Source organism: Peromyscus eremicus, chromosome 3 (assembly GCF_949786415.1).
Source record: "Peromyscus eremicus chromosome 3, PerEre_H2_v1, whole genome shotgun sequence".
Classification (NCBI taxonomy): domain Eukaryota; kingdom Metazoa; phylum Chordata; class Mammalia; order Rodentia; family Cricetidae; genus Peromyscus; species Peromyscus eremicus.
In genome coordinates, this window is record NC_081418.1 from 95,015,581 (window position 1) to 95,030,800 (window position 15,220).

General features: G+C 52.0%; 3 protein-coding genes across 4 annotated transcripts; 1 reads left to right on the forward strand and 2 right to left on the reverse strand.

Moving 5' to 3' along the window:
* Positions 1-5,281: 5,281 nt before the first annotated feature.
* On the forward strand, positions 5,282-8,652 carry Mogs (mannosyl-oligosaccharide glucosidase). The gene is made up of 4 exons (XM_059258033.1): positions 5,282-5,654; positions 5,762-5,991; positions 6,381-6,577; positions 6,729-8,652. The coding sequence occupies exons 1-4, from the start codon at positions 5,282-5,284 to the stop codon at positions 8,458-8,460; spliced, it is 2,532 nt and encodes an 843-aa protein (XP_059114016.1). The 3' UTR covers positions 8,461-8,652.
* Positions 8,653-8,794: 142 nt separating this feature from the next.
* Wbp1 (WW domain binding protein 1) lies at positions 8,795-11,308 on the reverse strand. Its single transcript, XM_059258036.1, has 5 exons — positions 10,954-11,308; positions 10,524-10,625; positions 9,941-10,043; positions 9,633-9,809; positions 8,795-9,460 (listed from the first exon to the last, which is right to left on the reverse strand). Exons 1-5 carry the CDS (start codon positions 11,215-11,217, stop codon positions 9,000-9,002), a joined length of 1,107 nt encoding a protein of 368 aa, XP_059114019.1. The 5' UTR covers positions 11,218-11,308; the 3' UTR covers positions 8,795-8,999.
* Positions 11,309-11,335: 27 nt separating this feature from the next.
* On the reverse strand, positions 11,336-14,897 carry Ino80b (INO80 complex subunit B). Of its 2 annotated transcripts, none has more exons than XM_059258034.1 (5): positions 14,695-14,897; positions 14,291-14,495; positions 13,986-14,104; positions 13,703-13,872; positions 11,336-12,113 (listed from the first exon to the last, which is right to left on the reverse strand). In XM_059258034.1, the coding sequence occupies exons 1-5, from the start codon at positions 14,801-14,803 to the stop codon at positions 11,577-11,579; spliced, it is 1,140 nt and encodes a 379-aa protein (XP_059114017.1). In that variant the 5' UTR covers positions 14,804-14,897; the 3' UTR covers positions 11,336-11,576. The 2 variants fall into 2 exon arrangements, with proteins under 2 accessions (XP_059114017.1, XP_059114018.1); XM_059258035.1 differs by having other exon boundaries at positions 14,291-14,480; positions 14,695-14,895.
* Between the last annotated feature and the right edge of the window lie 323 nt (positions 14,898-15,220).

Consider the following 15,220-nt stretch of genomic DNA (forward strand, 5'->3'; position numbering starts at 1 on the left):
GTATCCGTGGTTACACGTATTCCGTGGTTTTACCTGCATCTCATTCCATGTTGCTCCTAGCATAGCAGGCTGGCGTCTCCCTCACTCTGCCTTTCTCTTTTCTGTCTCTCTCCTTGGATTTCCTGCCTGCTAAAGCTGCCTTGCCATAGGCCAAAGCAGCTTATTTATTAACCAATGGAAACAACATATATTCATAGCATACAAAAAGATATCCCCCAACAGACTGCTGCTGTGAGAACCAGCCTTCAGCAGCTCAGGAATTGGAAGGGCCACAGAGTTGGTGGACTAGTCACTCAATAGACTCTTCTGTCTGAGGGAGTAAAACTTAATTCTTTTGGGGCCCAAGAAAAAGTGAAAATACAACACATCTTCAGGGTCTCTTTATCATCTCTATCTTTATTTTTCTTTTTCAGCTTATATATCCCAGCAAAATCTTTCAAGCAATATAAAAATTACAATGTGGTTGCATTCTGTTTTTCAAGTGAACGATTATAATGAATACAGATAAAAAAACAACATGTTCCCATTTTCCTTACATGATTAAACATTTCATGTATTATAGGTAAAAAACAAATTATTCCCAAGAACCCACATACATTCATGTCCAAGCAACATATTAACAGAGTGTGAGCAAGCAAGGTGTTTTTTCTCAGCCAGTTCTTTTCCTCTCAGCCAGTTCTTTTCCTGGCAGTTTGCATTTTTCGGTTACAAAGAAAGGATCAATCACTTTATTATTTATCTCAAAAGGTAATCTTGCTGGGCGGTGGTGGCGTACGCCTTTAATCCCAGCACTGGGAGGCAGAGCCAGGCGGATCTCTGAGTTTGAGGCCAGCCTGGTTTACAGAGCGAGATCCAGGACAGGCACCAAAACTACACAGAGAAACCGTGTTTCGGGAATTAAAAAAAAAAAAAAGGTAATCTTATTAAAAAAAAAAATCTTAAGGGCTGGAGAGATGGCTCAGAGGTTAAGAGCACTGGCTGCTCTTCCAGAGGTCCTGAGTTCAATTCCCAGCAACCACATGGTGACTTATAACCATCTATAATGAGATCTAGTGTCTTCTGGTATGCAGACATACCTGCAGACAGAATACTGTATACATAAATAAATCTTTTAAAAAAGGAATAAATCTTTAAAGAATTACAAATCTAAACTTTTATATATGAAAAACAACCAGTCATTTCTACTTTAAGTCCTCAGGGTGCTTAACTGCTCATCAACAGTTTTTTTATTAAATCATATCAGGCTGGGCGGTGGTGGCACTCGCCTTTAATCCCAGCACTCGGGAGGCAGAGGCAGGCCTGGGCTACAGAGTGAGTTCCAGGAAAGGCACAAAGCTACACAGAGAAACCCTGTCTAGAAAAAAATAAAACAAAAAAAATCATATCAGAAAAAGTAACAAAAAGTAACAAAAATAAGAAAAAAGGGGTTGGGGATTTAGCTCAGTGGTAGAGTGCTTGCCTAGCAAGTGTAAGGTCCTGGGTTCGGTCCTCAGCTCCAAATTAAAAAAAAAAATAAATAACAAAAATAAATCATATCAGGAAGTCGAGGGCAGGAATGGGTACAAGGAATTAATCATCACCTTCCATCACCAACCCATCCTGGCAAGAAAGGTATGTCAGCCAGCAATGGCCAGGCTGCCGTTGTTTTTGTTCCCTGACCTCAACTATTGCTCTTGAGTTCCTCACTCCAACTATTAAAAGTGTGTCTTCCTAAACTTTAAACTGTTCCCCAAGATTTTCTACCTCAATGCCATTAACAAAAACATCTCAACCTAACATTAAGACATTATTTAAAGTTTTGTCTTAGCTATGATGTACACTGAAACCCGTGAACTCATTTCTCAACATCAAGATTAAAAGAACTTGAGCTAGCCTAGCTTCTGGGACTCCGTTGTTTTCCTTAGTAATTACCCTAAGCCATAGTCTACATGGCTCCTCAAGAGAAAGTCGTAAGTCCTGGCTGTGTGACACTTTCTTGTTTCTATTTTCTATCCTCTGCAGCTCCTACCCTACCAGGGGCAGGGTCAACACTATATCCTACCTTTACTTAAATTTTCCTACTAAATAGCTTCTATCATAATCTTACTTCTTACATATTTGTTAGAAACCCTTAATCATCAAAATTCTATTTAAACTAACTATTATTGTATAAAATCATTATTTAATTCCAATTAAACAGTACAGCTTAAGAGGAAATCATCTTCATAATAACCCACAGGCAAAAATGCCCAGTAGAATGGGATATTTCCATGAGACAATCACACTACATTAAAGGCAGTGGGGATCCCCCACACCTATTCACATGATACTAGAGAAAAATGGCAGCAGCAAAAATGTAAAGGCACAGCAGTAGCAAGAAACATTCTGGAGCCAAAGTCCTCTGACCTTGCCTATCTGAGATTCGCCCATCAGTGCCTTGCTTCCCGGTAGGCTGGACTCCCTAATTGCTGCTTGCTGCTCCTCTGACATGGCCAGAGGCAAAAGACAACTCCCTGAAGGCCTGGCTGGGGTGTCAATCCCAGTCATCCTATGACATGGGACAGACAAATCTATCACTGCCTGCTTTCTCATTTGTCAACTAAGGATAGCAGGTTGTCCACTGTTTCTAAGGGTTCTGTGTTGGAATGAAACTACTGCATCCAGGTGTAACGAGTCTTCTGTCCCGCCAGCCCTTTCATCTTAACTCAGTACATCCATCCTGCTTCCTCCATGCATCTCGTTTCTCTTGAGAAACTAGATTACTCCTGGTTCCCAGGGTAAGGAGTCTTTCTCTGACCTACCAGCTAGTTCCCAAGTAATGACAGGGAGACTTCTTATTAATTATAAAAGCTCAGCCTTAGCTTAGGCTTTTCCCACTAGTTCTTATAACTTAAATTAACCCATGTATATTAATCTATGTTTTGCCTCGTGACTTTTTACCTCCAACTTGTTCTGCATCTCCTGGCATCTCCTCTGCATGCCTAGATTCATCCCCAGTTCCTCTCCCTGCCCAGAAGTCCTGCCTAGCTACTGGCCATTTAAACCAATCACGGTGACACATCTTTACACAGTGTGATCAAATATCTCGAAACATCCAGGAGTTGAAAAGATGACTCATTGGGTAAAACTACTTACTACCAAGCTCGATGACCTTAGTCTGATCTCGCACATGGGGAAGGCGAAAATCACCTCAAGTACTTGGTCTTCTGAGGAGCACACATACACACTGGAACATGCACACCCACCTACATACCCACCAGATAAATGTCACAAATTTAAAAACTGCACCAGTGTGAATGTGTACAGGTTTCCCCCTTGTTATTATTCCCTAAATAATACAGCTGTTGACATATCACTGACATTGTATTAGGTACATGTTATTTGGAGAATATTTAAGATATGCATCAGGTGTAGGTTACATGCAAATACTAAAAACTCAGTGGTCTCAATACTCAAGAGTCAAAGACAAGGCTTGGCCATGTAAGTCCCAGGGAAACCTCGGCAGCATAGTGAGACCCTGAGTTGCTCATAGGTCAGTCTGAGATGCAGGTGCTGCCTCTGAACAGCCTCCAGACATATGTAAGTCATGCTTTCCGTAAGGTCTTCTGTTTCTTGGGTCATAGGAAAGAAAATACCTCTTTTTTTTTTTTTTTTTTTTTTGGTTTTTCGAGACAGGGTTTCTCTGTGTAGCTTTGCGCCTTTCCTGGGACTCACTTGGTAGTCCAGGCTGACCTCGAACTCACAGAGATCCGCCTGGCTCTGCCTCCCGAGTGCTGGGATTAAAGGCGTGCGCCACCACCGCCCGGCAGAAAATGACTTTTGTAGAGTCTAATCCTGAGTTCATCTATCAAAGTATGGTAGGTAAGGGGGTACAGCTCAATGGTAAAGTACCTGCCTAGCATGCAAACGTTTCCGGGTTCCTCTCAGACACTACAAGTGAGTGAGCGAGTGAATGAATGAATGAACGAATGGGGGCTGGGGCTGTAGCTCAGTTGGCAGAGTGCTTGCCTAGCATGCATGAAGCTGTCTGTTTGATCCCCACTACTGAATACACTAGTAGTGGCACATGTAACCCCAGCACTGGGGGTGTAGAAGCTCAAGGTCATCTCCGGCTACTTAGCAAGTTCCAGGCCCATCTGGAATATAGGCTTTGTCTTAAATTTAAAAGTCAACAAAACTTCAAGCTGAGTTAGAGCCTTGTCTGAAGCCATTAAGTGGCTTACAGAAGCAGACCCCAGGCTTCCTCGAGAGTCCACTCCAGGGAGAAGGGAAGTGCAAGGTGTGAGCAGTGGTAGAGCTTGCTTCATCTACACTTTCCAGTTTTAAACTAGCCACTTCCCAGCTCCGTGGCTTGGACCCAGTTCCTAGGACAGCTTTCTGCTACCAGATTAGTGCTGGACAGCAATTTGTAAAAGTAGCATATTAGATCCTAGCTCCTGACACTCTGGAGGCTGAAGCAGGAGGATATCAAGCTTGAGAATATCAAAGCAAGACCCTGTTTCAGCCAACCTGGCTTTACATATCAAGTTGGAAGAAAACCTAGACAAACTCATTTCCCAATGAGGAAAAACTGGCCTTAGCATGATCCTTTTTTAATACTTATTTTGATTTTGTGTGTTTGGACATTTTGCCTGCATGTATGTCTGTGCACCACATGCATGCAGCGCTGGAAGAGGGCGTCACAGCCTCTGGACAATTTGCAAGATGCCATGTGGGTGCTGAGAACCGAACCGGTGTCCTCTGAAAGAGCAGCAGGTGCTCTTAGCCACTAAATCATGTCTGCAGCCTCACCCCCTACATGTACTTAAAAAAAAATCGTGTGTGTTTGTGTGTGTTCGTATGGAGGTGCGCTCGTGTACGACACCCGTGTGGTGGCCAGGGAGTGTATGGATACGGGTGGGCGCGCTTGTGAATGTCAGAGGACAACTTGAGGGAGTCAGTTCTCTTACTTGCACGACGTGGGTGTGGGGATCTAAGCCAGGTCGTCAGCCTCGCCGGCAAGCGCCTTTACCCGCTGAGCCATCGCTCCAGCCCCAGATCATTATTTAAACAAAACAAAACAGGTGGGGCTCAGCATGCTCTTGCTTCTCTCTCGGAGCCGGTGAACCCACGGCCACGGACGCCTGCCACGGGCTGAGCTCGGGTACTCAGTACCGAGCCCGGTCAGTTACACCGCTTCCGGGTTCCGGGGCCAGGCCTGACGTGGCGGGGCGGGATTTCCGCGGGTGCTCCGCGAGGCGCGGGCCGAAGGCTCAGTCGACCGACCGCACGGTGGCGGCCGGGGTACGGGCCGGCTGCCGGGATGGCCCGAGGCGAGAGGCGACGGCGCGCCGCAGCTGCAGAGGGGGCGCGGCCGCCGGAGAGGGCGCGGGGCGCCGGGCGGCGGGACGGCCGGGCGAGCGGGGCGAGCGGGGCGAGCGGGGCGAGCGGGGCGCGTGGCTCGGCGGGCGGCGCGGCCCTGGCCGTGGTGGTGCTGGCGCTGGCCTTCGGTCTGTCGGGGCGCTGGGTGATAGCATGGCTCCGTGTGCGTCGCGCGCTCACGCTGCACCCCGCGCCGCCCGCGCTGCCCCCCGGCTCCTCCAGCCCCGCCGTGGCCCCGGAGCTCTTCTGGGGCACCTACCGTCCGCACGTCTATTTCGGCATGAAGACTCGCAGCCCCAAACCACTGCTGACGGGTAACCCGGGGGCCCGCGAGAGGGGAGGAGTAGGAGGAGGATCCAGCAGTCTTCGCAGACTTAGAGGGACAGTATCTGTTGACTTACGTGGCCATTCTACTCCCCAGGTCTGATGTGGGCGCAGCAGGGCGCCACCCCGGGGACCCCTCCTAAACTCAGGCACACGTGTGAACAGGGAGACGGCGTGGGTCCCTATGGCTGGGAGTTCCACGATGGCCTCTCCTTCGGCCGGCAGCATATCAGCGATGGGGCCTTAAGGCTCACCACTGAGTTCGTCAAGAGGACTGGGGGTCAACATGGAGGGGATTGGAGCTGGAGAGTGACGGTGGAGCCTCAGGTCAGGGCATCAGGATCCCTTCCTCAGCCCAGACTTCCCCCACACTCCCCTTGCAGCAGCAAATACAGTATGAAATGGAGGTTAACAGCAGTCGGGACACCAGCCTGGCTGACCCATCTCTAAGCTTTCATTTCCTTGTCTGTAAAGCAGATATCACCGTGACACCCAACTCACAAGATTAAATGAAACAATCCATGTAGAATTCTAAAACACCTGTCATTTTCCCCGGGGAACCCTGTTCGAGGCCCTTTAGCTCAGCCCACTCCAGGGTACCCGCTTACTCTCAGCATCGACGGATGTTTGCCATAGTTCTTCCTTGTAATCTTTGCTAAGGCTGCCTCTCAAAAGATTGCTTTTCTAATGCTTTGCTGTTCCCGTTGGTCATCCAGGCCTCAGGTACTTCTTCCCTCCCTCTGGTGTCCCTGTTCTTCTACGTGGTAACAGATGGCCAGGAAGTCCTACTACCAGAGATTGGAGCCAAAGGACAGTTGAAGTTCATCAGTGGGCATACCAGCGAACTTGGTGACTTCCGCCTTACGCTTCTGCCACCAACCAGTCCAGGAGACACTGTCCCTAAGCATGGCAGGTAACTGGGGGAAGGGTGCAGGGTGGTACAGGGCTGGTATGGATGTTGACTTAGCCTGGTTTCTGTGACCCCACCCCACTTTCCCACCCGTGAGACCGCGGAGACATCCCTTTCCTGAATAACATTCCCTATTTGTCTTCTTGCCTTCAAGCTACAATGTCTTCTGGTCCTCCAACCCAGGGCTGCCACTGCTCACAGATATGGTCCAGAGCCACCTAAATAGTTGGTTTCAGCACCGGCCCCCAGGGGCCTCTCCAGAACGCTACCTTGGCTTGCCTGCATCTCTGAAGTGGGAGGAGAGAGGCCCTGGTGGGCAAGGACAGTTCTTGATACAGCAGGTGACACTCAAAGTCCCTTTCTCCGTGGAGTTCATGTTTGAGTCTGGCAGTGCCCGGGCAGGAGGCAACCAAGCCCCTGGGCAGTTGCTAGGCAGCCAGCTGACCCAAGCCCTAGAGAGCCATGCTGCAGCTTTCCAAGAGCGTTTTGAGAGGACCTTCCGGTTAAAGGAGAAAGGCCTGAGCCCCGAGGAGCAGGCTTTGGGTCAGGTTGCCCTCAGTGGCCTCCTTGGCGGGATTGGCTATTTCTATGGACAGGGTTTGGTGTTGCCAGATACTGGCATGGAAGGGTCTGAGCAGAAAGTCGACCCTGCCCTCTTTCCACCTGTTCCCCTTTTCTCTGGAGTGCCTTCCCGGTCATTCTTCCCTCGAGGCTTCCTTTGGGATGAAGGCTTTCACCAGCTAGTGGTCCAGCGATGGGACCCCCACCTCACCCGTGAGGTCCTAGGCCACTGGCTGGGGCTGCTCAATGCTGATGGCTGGATTGGGCGGGAACAGATACTAGGGGATGAGGCCCGATCCCGAGTGCCCCCGGAATTCCTAGTGCAACGTGCAGCCCATGCTAACCCCCCGACCCTGCTCTTGCCAGTATTGCAGATGTTAGAAGGCGGTGACCCCGACGACTTGGCCTTCCTCCAAAAGGCTTTCCCCCGCCTGCATGCTTGGTTCTCTTGGCTCCATCAAAGCCAGGCAGGGCCCGTGCCACTATCCTACCGCTGGCGAGGCAGGGACCTGGCTTTACCTACCCTACTTAATCCCAAAACACTGCCCTCGGGCCTGGATGACTATCCCAGGGCATCACACCCTTCCGCAGCAGAGCGGCACCTGGACCTGCGATGCTGGGTGGCACTGGGCGCCCGGGTGCTATCACGGCTTGCAGAACAGCTTGGGGAAGCTGAGGCTGCTGCAGAGCTGGGCCCACTGGCTGCCTCCCTGGAAGAACCCGGGGGTCTAGAAGAGCTGCACTGGGCTCCTGAACTGGGAGTCTTTGCTGACTTTGGGAACCACACAAAAGCAGTACAGCTCAAGTCCAGGCCTCCTCAGGGGCTGGTCAGGGTGGTAGGCCGGCCTCCGCCTCAGCTGCAGTATGTGGATGCCGTGGGCTATGTCTCTCTGTTTCCCTTCCTGCTACAGCTGCTGGACCCCAGCTCACCCCGCCTGGGGCCCCTGCTGGACATTCTAGCTGACAGCCGCCATCTCTGGAGCCCCTTTGGGTTACGCTCCCTCTCAGCCTCCAGCCTCTTTTATAGACAGCGTAATTCTGAGCATGATCCCCCTTACTGGCGAGGTGCTGTGTGGCTGAATATCAACTACCTAGCTCTGGGGGCACTCCACCACTATGGGCGTGTGGAGGGTCCCCACAAGGTTCAGGCTGCCAAGCTCTACCGTGAACTCCGTGCCAATGTAGTGAGCAACATATGGCGGCAGTACCAGGCTACAGGGTTTCTGTGGGAACAGTACAGTGACCAGGATGGACATGGCATGGGCTGCCGCCCCTTCCAGGGATGGACAAGCCTTGTCTTACTGGTCATGGCTGAAGAGTACTGAAGGGACTGAAAGCTAGGCCACGTGTGTCACTTGGAATATGCAGAGACAAGGTCTTAGGTTTCTGGTCTTGTCCCCTCAGATCTTGTAAGCTCATCTCAGGTGTCTCCTTTATTGTCACCCCATACAGCTCTGGGGGGAATGTGAACTCAAGAGTCTATTTTTCTAAATAAACAGGAAAAAACCCTAACTCAACTCTTGCCGTTGGCAGTTTTGCCTCAGGGCTCCCTGCTGTTCTCAGGTAAGGTGATAGAGTCACTGCTTCTTCCCTTCAAACCCGGTGTGTTAGGGAGCATGCAATACGTTGAGGTCTACTCTACCCAAAACCACAAGCAGCTGGTTCACGTCTCTTTAATGAGATTAAAGGCTCCTGTGTGTGTTTGGGAGTAAAGAGCACAGTCCTCGGTACTGCCCCTCTTCAGGGCTTCAGCCCTTGCAGGCAGATTCTAGGAGGGGGGAGGGCCCACAGGGAGGACAACTGCAGTCGAAGCCAGGGCTGTTCCTGGTGGCCAAGGAACACCCAGCCTCCCTCTTGAAACTACTTACGGGATGTCCCCATAACTGGAAGCCCGCCCCAGAGGAGGGGTCTGGGACAGAGACTCTGGGGACAGTGCACAGGGGGAATGGTCCTCCAGATCTGGTTGAGTGGCACTAGCCCTCGTCTCCTTGACTGGCTCACCTTCGCTGGAGTCAGGACAAGGGCAGAGCTCGATACCTGAGTCACCAGTCAGGCGACGATAGCGGCAGGAAGGGGGTATGTGAACTGGGCTTAACCCTGCCCTGGGCTCACCCTCCTGACGAGGGAGGGCACTCTGGTGGGAGGAAACACCTTCCACATTTGTCCCCTCAAAGTGGGCAGAGCAGCTGGATGCGGGAGGGCAGCTGGTGCATTCACTGGAAGCAGTCAAGGGGTGGCCCGGGGCCATAGTATAAGGAGGTGGCGGTGTGCCAGGGTGGTGAACCACATCCTCATAGGCTGGGGGTTTGAAGGCGCTGAGGAAGCCTGCAGGAGAGAGAACAGCATGGATGACTGAAGGATCGGAGCCAGAAGAGGGATCTCTCCTATGAGGGGCAAGAGTGCTTTGAAAAGTCTGCCAGTGGAAGTGTGGGGTGGGTGAGGGCCCTGGCTTGGGAGGGGCTACTGGTTCTGCACCCAAGAGCCTCAAGTCACTCACGAAGGTCAAGCAGTGAACCAGCAGGAACAGGGCCAGCCCCATGGCATGCCCCATGGTAAGCCAACAAGTTGATCTCACGCTGCCGCTGCTGCTGCTGCAGCCTGAGTTTAGCTCTCCGGTGGCGGAAGGCGCAACAGCAGCTAAAAAGGATGAGGACTGTCCAGAGCAGCCAGAACCCTGCAGGAGGCAAGAAGAGCACGTCTCAGATCACCGGCCTCGCCTTACATGCAGAGAAGGGGCCTCGGTAGCTGAATTCAGAAATCCAGGGAGAATGGGCAGGGGCCTGAGGCGGGCCCTTGGAGACTCACACCAGAGTTCATAGTAGTAGGTGCAGCAGCCAGTCTCCCCACAGCAGTGGCCACTCTCACAGAGGTAGGGTTGGGTATTCACTCCTGGGCACAGCTCTTGAAGCTGGAGGCAAGTAGGCACTTAGAACTAAGGGAGGTTCTACCCAAGGCCCTGTCCACCCCACCTGCTGCATGAACATCCACAATCCCACCCGTGAGCCAACATAGCTTGGAAAGATGGCATGGGGGTGCTAAGAGGAGTTTAAATATATGTAGTGCTGTCAGTATGGAAGATTCGGAATAGCCAGAAACTAGGGTAAAAAATAGTGTGGATACACAAAGAAGGTGATTTCAGTTCTTCAAACCCAATACTTCTCTCACGTAAGCCTAGCCCCCAAGGGTGGTTTTTGGTTAGGTAGTGGTTTGCAAGAAACAAAATTTGACAATCGGTAGAGATTTAAGGCCATTTCCAAAGCTAAAATGCTTTCAACATCCCCCACCCCGAAGGTCTGCCTCCCACAACCCCTGGATTTTTCCACCCCTGGGTCTCAAGCTCCCTAGGGTAGAGGAAGGGCAGTGTGAGACCCAGAGCAGTGCTCCCAACCAGATGGGATTGCTGTGGATGATAAAGGATGGCATCCAGGGCGCGAGTCTGGGTTCCAGCTCGTCTCCAAATTGCTCCCTCGAGAGAAGACGCTGCCGGACTCTGTTGTGACAATAGGCACATAAAAAAACATCACAAAAAACTGCTGCACGACCGAGGGAGCCTCCCTGGGGTCTTCACTACGCCTCTGGTAACTGGAAAGCCACTGCAGGCTTACACTGCAGTCATGGGATGGGGTCTAAGAGGCTGCAGGTAAAGTCAACTGTGTCTACGTAACAAAGTTTAGACAAAGAGTAGAATGGTCATGTTCAGGAACTTCATGGTATCTTTGGCTCTGTGAGCTCCTCCCCCACCCCGGACAGGAAGTGACAGGAAAGGGGAAAGAGAAATAAATGGCTGTCGTGATAAGCTTTTAGAGCTGCTGGGATACCTGCTGTTGCGGCGCCCGGAGTGCCCCCCAGGCCTCTTCGCTGCTGTTCCTGCTGCTGGCCCGAGCCATGCCTCCACCTACAGACCCCTGAAGACCACAGCCTCCTCTACCGCCAGCTGCCCCGCCCCTGCCACTTCTGCCGCCACCGCCATGGTCCCTGCCCGGCCCATCTCCGAAGCTGCCACCATCACTCGGTGGCCGGAGCTCCCATCCGGGGAGCGCTCTTGCAGAGGACAAGGATTGCTCAGTCCAACCAATCAGCATCGTTCGCCGACAGACTGGCCAATAGGGGCGGGTCACAGGTTTCTCCCTCTGTCCAATCCGCAGCAGCGCCTCTAACGCTCTCCCAGACAACAAGAACTCACACAGACAAAGACAGGGGGAAGGTTCGACCGAGGCTCTGATTGACAGCTACAGTAGCCAGTACGGACAACAGGGCAAGCTTTGACTTATCAGCCAATCAACGGCCGTCCAGGAGTACAAAATTACCACCGATTGGCTAGATGAATCGCGCAGGTTCTGAGTCCGCAGGCTTCCCACTCTTGCAGTTCTATACAAGCCGAGGCACCGCACCAAATTTAATAGGGTAGGAGAGACAGAAGGAATGTGGCGTGGGAGAGGCCTCAAGTGGCCAGGAGGGGGGACCCTGGGCCCTCAGGTCCACCCAGCCGTAGCTGCAGGTTGATGCGGTAGCACTGCAGGCTGCAGAGAGCCTGGCCGGTGCGAGAGCAAGCATAACGACGCGGGTGGGGGCAGCCGGGGACAGAGCAGCGCGGAGCAGGGCCCGAGGGGGCGGGCCGCTGAACCACGGGCGCGGGTGCGGCGACGCCGGGAGGGAAGGACAGAGTGGAGCCCTGGGCCCCGCTGCTGTAGCGCACCATGGGTGCAGGGGCTGGGGCCGCCGCTCGCCCTCCGCGCCGCTCCCCGCGCGCTGCCCCACGCCCTCCGCGCCCGCTAGGAGCGGCCGTCTTGGTGAGACGCTCAATTGTCTGATTCTTGTGCTCCTCAGCCCGCCTTGCCGCCTGCAGCCTCCGCTTCCGCGCCCGCTCCTCGCGTTTCAGCAGCATCTCTTCCGTGAGGGCAGGGGCTGGGCAGCCCCCAGCCACCGGCAGAGGCAGGATGGGGGACGGCTGACTCCGCGCCTTCTGGAGCAGGGCTCGCTGGGGAAAGACAGAGGATGTCTTGAGAACCGAAGGGCCAGGTCCCCAAGTCTCGGGATGAGAGAGGAAAGGCGGGATCTTGAGAATCGTATTTGGACACCACCCCCCCCCCCATTTTTTGTCTTTCGAGATGGTCTCACTATGTAGCTCTGGCTGGAACTCATTATGTAGACCAGGCCAGCCTCGAGCTCAGAGATCCTCCTGCCTCTGCCTTCCCAAATGCTGGAATTAAAGGCTTGCGCCACCACACCTGTCTTTGAAGGCCCTTAATACCACTTGCTCCTCCCAGGGCTCCCAGCTTCAAAGGGGAAACATCAGTATTATCCCCAGGCTGCCCCAACTGTCCAATCTGTACCACTCTTGTGTAGATTTTTGCTGGATTTGCAAACCAAAAACTCAGAATTAACCTGGATTCTTTTTTTTCCCCCAATTATCTCCCAACAAGTAGCTACTTCCAAAATATATCCAGGATTTGGTGGCGTTTTCTTCATTCTATTCCTACTTCTTGGCTCAAGCCATCACCATCTCCACACTCCTCTCCCAGCTGACTGAGACAGGCTCTCTGGATGTATTCCTGGCTGGCTCAGAACTTGTAGCCATCCTTCTGTCTTTCAAGTTCTGGGGTTACAGGCATGCACCACCCCAGCCTGCACAGCAGCTTCCTCCGTAAATCCCTTCCCCCACTAAGATTCACTCCCCATAATCGCTGAAATAAAAACGGAAAATTAGGTCAGCTATGTCACTTGGCTGCATATGACCCACTAGCGGCTTAGCCACGTTTCCTTCTGTGCCTGTCAGCTGGCCTCTTTGCCTGAGGAGCTCTTCCAGTGCTGGAAATGCCATCTCTTCAAAGAGGAGTTCTGGGCTGGAAAGACCACTCAGCAGTGAAGAGCACTGGCTGCTCTTGCAGAGGACTCTGGTTCAGTTCCCAGCACCTACACAGCAGCTCACAACTCTCCGCAAATCTAGTTCCAGGAGTTCTGATGACCTCTGGCCTCCATGGGCAGCAGCCAAACACTCATACACATAAAATGAAAATAAATAAAAATTATCTTTGAAACAAAAGCAAACAACAACAAGCCATTCCCTACAACTACCCTAATGTTTCTGTCGTGCCACTCTCTATTTCATCATTCCTACTTTCTGTAGTTTGCCGGGCGGTGGTGGCGCACGCCTTTAATCCCAGCACTCGGGAGGCAGAGGCAGGTGGATCTCTGTGAGTTCGAGGCCAGCCTGGTCTACAAAGCAAGTTCCAGGAAAGGCACAAAGCTACACAAAGAAACCCTGTCTCGAAAAACAAAAAAACAAAAAACTACTTTCTGTAGTTTGTAAAAATTACGTATGAGCTGGGTGTGGTGGTACACACCTCTAATTCCAGCGCTTGGGAGGCAAAGGCAAGCAGATCTCTGGGTGTTTCAGGCCAGTCAGGGCTAACCAGTAAGATCCCAATTCAAAAAAAGAAAATAATAATTTCCCATCCCTCGGCACGCACAGGAGCATCTTTTCTATTCCACTGACATTCTCGCTGTCTAGCAAACAGCAGGCTCTCCTCATGTGTTTGTGGGTGAATAAAGGCTGAACTAACGAACCTGTCTCGCAGTAAGCAGCCGCTCATCGATCTCCTTCTTGAGGTCCCCGTTGTCATCCAGCTCTCCCTTCTCCAGGGCATCTAGCCACCTCTGTTCCTCCTCTTCCTCCTGGCCCTCCAGATCCCCTGGCAGATCCCGAAGTGGGGAGGGGGATAGATTACTGTCTTCATCTGGGTAGGCAAGTTGGGGAAAGAAAAGTAGAACATTAATTTAGCAAAGTTGGTCCTGGGACTTGAAAATTCTCAGAACCAACCCCCTCCCCCCACCTCCAGGGTCTGCTCACCCAGCCAGGCTCGGTACTGCTCCAGAGGTACCCCTTCCATGGGTTCCTCTTCATTGTCCACGACCATCAGGGGAGAAGGTGATCGGGGCCCCTCAGGGATCACAGTGAAGGTAGGAACGCTGCAGAGAAGGAACACTAAAGTGAACAAGTGCACTCTACTGCTCTGGAGCCACATCCGGCTTCCCCGACCTGCTTGGATTCTTGCTGCCTTCACCTGGACCCTAACGTCAACGTTCATTCTCTATTTCCCAGAAAGCCCAGCCCACCTGCTGCTGAATTTTCCCGAGTTAAATATTTGACCTTACCTCTTGGTGCCCAGGACCTGTCCACCCAGCTTGATTTTAAGTTTAAGCTGAGGTTTAGCAGGAGCCTGTGTCTGTCCGGCCTCCTCTTCCTGATGATGCTTCTTCTTGTGTTTCTTTTTGTGCTTCTTGTGTTTTTTCTTGTGTACTCCGTGGCTGTGAGCACCTGCCAGGCTCAACTCCAGCGCTTCCCCTGCAGAAGGAGAGTCTGTCAGAGGTGTCCCATCAAACAGTGGCAGGGGAAGAGCTGAACAACCTAACAACTTTACGGAGTCCCACTCTTACTAGCCGTTATCATAACAACAGCCCCGCCTCGCTCCTTCCCACCTGTGGCGAGTTGACCTGGCCCCGCGGAGTGAGAGGACTCCTTTTCAAAGGTCACCGGAGTTTGAGCCACCCGCGCTTACCTGGTTCGGGGGCCTCCATGGCTCCCGAGGTGCTCCCGCGCCGCCACAGCTTGCTCATGGGGTCCTGCAAGGGACGAGGACTGGAAACGGTCGGGACACAAGCCGACATGCCTTTTCCGCCTCGCGGAAGAACGGAATCCAGCAAAATAACCGGCTACTTCCGGTGCCTGGCAACCATGTTTGTGCGTGGCACGGTTTGCAGCCAAAAATACTCCGGCAAGAAACAAGGCCCATTTCAAAGAAAAGTTCCGGCATTGCTACCTACCTTCCTGTCACACCTGCCTTTAAAAAAAAATAACCAGGCGTTTCTCTGTGAGTTCGAGGCCAGCCTGGGCTACCAAGTGAGTTCCAGGAAAGGCGCAAAGCTACACAGAGAAACCCTGTCTCGAAAAACCTAAATAAATAAATAAATAAATAAATAAATAAATAAATAAATAAATAAATAAATAATAAAAAATAACCACGAGTTCGAGGCCAGCCTTAACGGCATCCTGGTCTCACAACAAAAGGTCTAAGTCTCTATGAG